This window comes from Helobdella robusta (assembly GCF_000326865.2).
Source record: "Helobdella robusta unplaced genomic scaffold HELROscaffold_90, whole genome shotgun sequence".
In the NCBI taxonomy this organism is placed as follows: Eukaryota; Metazoa; Annelida; class Clitellata; order Rhynchobdellida; family Glossiphoniidae; genus Helobdella; species Helobdella robusta.
The window spans coordinates 564,708-569,234 of record NW_008705513.1 but is presented as its reverse complement, the minus strand read 5'-3'; the positions used below and the strand labels follow the sequence as shown (position 1 = coordinate 569,234).

Below are 4,527 nucleotides of genomic sequence, written 5' to 3'. Positions count from 1 at the left end.
ACAAGCCATAGAAGTAGTTGGTTGTCGCGATCACAAGAATCAATGTAGTAATGAGACGCTGGTGGTATTGATAATGATGATGAGGTTGTCGATGATGATGATGACGGATAGGTGGATGGTTAGTTTACTGGATGAAGAAACAATTGAATAAAGGAGTGAACACACGAATGAATGGGTAAAACAAGAAGTTTGAAAAAATAATTAAAATGAATAATTTGATAAAAATGTGAATGATTGAATGAATGAATGAAAGAACGAACGAACGAAGAATGGATGAATGAGTGAATGAATAAATGAATGAATGAATTAATCAATGAATCAATGAATCAATAAATCAATCAATCAACCAACCAGCCAACTCACCAATCAACCTACCAACCAACCAACTTACCAACCAATCAATCAATCAATGTGTGAACGAATGAATGAATGAATAAATAAACGAACGAATAAATGAATAAATAAGTTAATTAAATAATTAATTAATTAATTAATGAACGAAAGAACGAACGAACGAATGAATGAATAAATGAATGAATAAATGAGTGAATGAAGGAAGGAACAAAAAATGAACGAATGAGAGAAAAACGAATGAGTGATTGATGGATTGATGGATGCAGACAGAGTTGAGATAGATCCATGCTTGGCTGGGTGAATAAATAGATAGGCAGATTAATTGATTGATTGATTGACGACAAAGCAAAGGAATGAAATGAAAAATAACATACAAATCAAATAAATAAAATTAAAATAAAAAAAGAGTGAATAACCAAATCAATCAATCTATCAATGATCAAAATATAAATTCGGTAAATAATGGAAATTTATATATATATATATATATATATTTTGTTCATGTATATAAATAAATAAATATAAATATATTAAAATTATATATATATATAACTATATATAACTATATTTAACTATATAAATAAAAATATTCATGAATGAATGAATGAATGAATGAATGAATAAATGAATGAATGAATGAATGAATGAATGAACGAATGAAAGAACGAATGAATGAACGAATGTACAAAGAACGAATGAATGAATGAACGAACGAACGAACGAATGAATGAATGAATGAATGAATGAATGAATGAATGAATGAACGAATGAATGAACGAATGAATGAACGAATGAACAAACGAATGAATGAATGAAAGAACGAACGAACGAAGAATGAATGAATGAATGAACGAATGAATGAACGAATGAATGAACGAATGAACGAACGAATGAATGAATGAATGAATGAATGAATGAATGAATGAATGAATGAATGAATGAATGAATGAATGAATGAATGAATGAATGAATGAATGAATGAATAAATGAATGAATGAATGAATGAATGAATGAATGAATGAATGAATGAATGAATGAATGAATGAATGAATGAATGAATGAATGAATGAATGAATGAATGAATGAATGAATGAATGAATGAATGAATGAATGAATGAATGAATGAATGAATGAATGAATGAATGAATGAATGAATGAATGAATGAATGAATGAATGAATGAATGAATGAATGAATGAATGAATGAATGAATGAATGAATGAATGAATGAATGAATGAACAATTGAACGAACGAACGAATGAATGAATGAAAGAACGAACGAACGAAGAATGAATGAATGAATGAACGAAGAATGAATGAATGAATGAATGAATGAATGAATGAATGAATGAATGAATGAATTAATGAATGAATGAATGAACGAACGAATGAATGAATGAAAGAACGAACGAACGAAGAATGAATGAATTAATGAATGAATGAACGAAAAGAAAGATATCCGAAACAAATGAGTAAATAGACCGCCGGCAATATTACTTGCATGATAACCAAATATCATTCCGGATTTTATCCATAGGTAAGCAAATAATTTAATGAAAGCCCGAGTGGGTGAACGGATGAAAGAATGAATGAATGAATGAAAAAGTGAGTGAGGGAGTGAGTGAATGAATGGATGGATGGACGGACGGATGGATGAATAAATAGATGAATAAATAGATGGATGCATGAATGAATGAATGGATAAACGAATAAATAAATAAATGGATGGATTAATGAAAGAATGAATGGATAAATGATTGGATGAGTGTGTGAATGGATGGATGGAAAGGTGAATATTGAATGAATAAATGGATGAACAAACAAATGAACGATTGAATGAATGAAATAATAAATGGATGGATGGATGGATAGATGAATGAATAAATGAACTATCAAAATGGTAAACTGAAAAATGGCCACTTTACTATGTTATATGACAGGGGTAGGCAAATTTTTTGCTGTGAGGGCCGCATTGAAAACTATTTTACCATTGAAGGGCCGCATATGTACTTAAATAGCAAAGTTTTTCGACCCGGGAGAGAATTTTTTAGGATTTGTGATCCCTTTTTTAGTCATAATGTCTGGCTAACGAGCTTTTTAGATGCGGCCCACGGACCGTAGTTCGCCCTGAGGTACGCTGGGTCAGATACTGATGGTGAAGAACACTTGCTGGCGTCAAAGATGAAGTGTTTTACTGTTAAGGATTTGTCTGAATGTAGGGAGATGCTGCTGAATGACACTGAAAATCTCTCAATCGAATTACCGGAACGTACATTCCGTACCACGTAACAGGGTTTTGTCGACTCCATTAAAGTTTTCAAATTTATTTGGGATAATAAACTAACTTCTAAATTGCCACGTTATGCGGCAGTAAATTTAAAAGATAATAATGTGTGAAACAATGATTTCGGACTTGGAAAATGAAAAAATTTCAAAAAAAATTGGACCGGAATTACTAGAGAGGATCAAAAACGAAGCTGACATCCCAAAGAAACAAATTTGAACGACCTAGCAAACGAAGCTAGAAGTAAACCCGCTGTGGATGATTGCGATAAAAGTGAATCTAACAATTTAAAAATTAAATAAAAGTGAACCTAACAATATAACTGATGCTGATGGTTTCACTAGAATAAGGATATACTAAACTAAACCGTTGTCAAGTTATATATTATTGGGTTCGCAGAGACTCGAGACAGAGACTCGCAGAGGCTTGCAAGTTAATGCTAGCAACAATTCGTCTCGATTCAGAAAAAATTATCTGACGTTGGTAATATCACAAGGTGTTAAGCTACTGGTTTGATGTGATTGGATATCTTAACTTAAAAAATTAGAACAATTAATGTTGGAACGGTTTCATGCTGTTTTAAGTTTAATTTGAAAGGATGGGTGATGGTGTCAAGTTGAAAGACCTGCTTTTAGATTATGTATCAATGTTGAATATGTGAGATTGCTCACTGAAGATAGTTCGGGGCCTGAAAGAGGTGCTCGGATCAGAGACGGGTTGTTCATCAATGAGGAAAACACGAGGTAAATCTTAATCATTATTAAAAATGTTGAAACTTCTTATTGATACTTTGTGTATAATTGTTTTCACTTTACATGTTCATTAAAAAAGCGTTTGATTGATGTTTGGTGAGGCAGTTGTTGTTTATTTTCTCAAACTCTTGCATGAACTGTTTTCTAAGCCTCAGACTCTAAGGATATATTTTGGCAAATCAACTTGAACTGTTGTTTCTTTTTGGCCAGGTTTAAACTTGGTTGAAGGAACTGCTTTTTTTTCAGTACCCTTTTCATGAACTTTTTAACTTTCATGGATAAACCTGTTTAAAAAATGAATGAATAAATAGATGGATGGATGGATAGATGGATGGATGGATGGATGCATGGATGGATGGATGGATGGATGGATGGATGGATGGATAGATAAATGAATGGATGAATGAATAGATTAACTGACTGATTGATTGATTGATTGATTAATTGGCGTCTAGGTTGACAGCGAAATAAACAAAATGATGAATTGTAAAAAAAAGAATGTTTAAATAAAAGATTATAGAAAAAATTTAATTTATTTTTTTTAATTCAAATTTCTAAATATAAATTCTTTTCAAGACATTTCTTCTACAATTTTTTTCTGTAAAATGTATTTCAAGTCTTTTGTCAAAGATAACAAAGTATTAATGTTATATGAATGATTGGATGAATGAATGAATGGATGAATGAACGAACGAACGAACGAACGAATGAACGAACGAACGAATGAATGAATGAACGAATGAATGAACGAATGAATGAATGAACGAATGAATAAAGGATTGGAGAAAACACAGACAAATGGATAAACGTCCGAATGAAGAATTAGTTAAATGGATGGGTAGATGAATGAATGAATAAATAAATAAACGAATGAATGAACGATTGAATGAATGAATGAATGAACGAACAAATAAATATACGGATGTATTAACGAATGGACAAACATAGGAACGAACGGATGAATTGTTGAAAAAAAATATGAATGAATAAAAAAAATTTAAAAAATAAGGAAAGTATTTTTTTCTTAAAAATGGAAAAAAAAGAAAAAGATATAAATACAAAGAGATAGAAAGATGGAGGAAACATCCATTGGGTGAGACTAATTTAATTTGCAATGCAAGCGCCTAATGACTTTGA

General features: G+C 31.0%; 1 protein-coding gene across 1 annotated transcript in view; it reads right to left on the bottom strand.

Moving 5' to 3' along the window:
• Window positions 1-4,527, bottom strand: part of HELRODRAFT_182680 (hypothetical protein) — a gene marked incomplete at both ends in the record, with an annotated part of 10,182 nt that overhangs the window by 4,820 nt on the left and 835 nt on the right. The window contains one exon of the mRNA XM_009033412.1: window positions 2,445-2,563. Within this exon, the coding sequence (XP_009031660.1) occupies window positions 2,445-2,563 (119 nt within the window). The remainder of the gene's footprint in view (window positions 1-2,444; window positions 2,564-4,527) is intronic.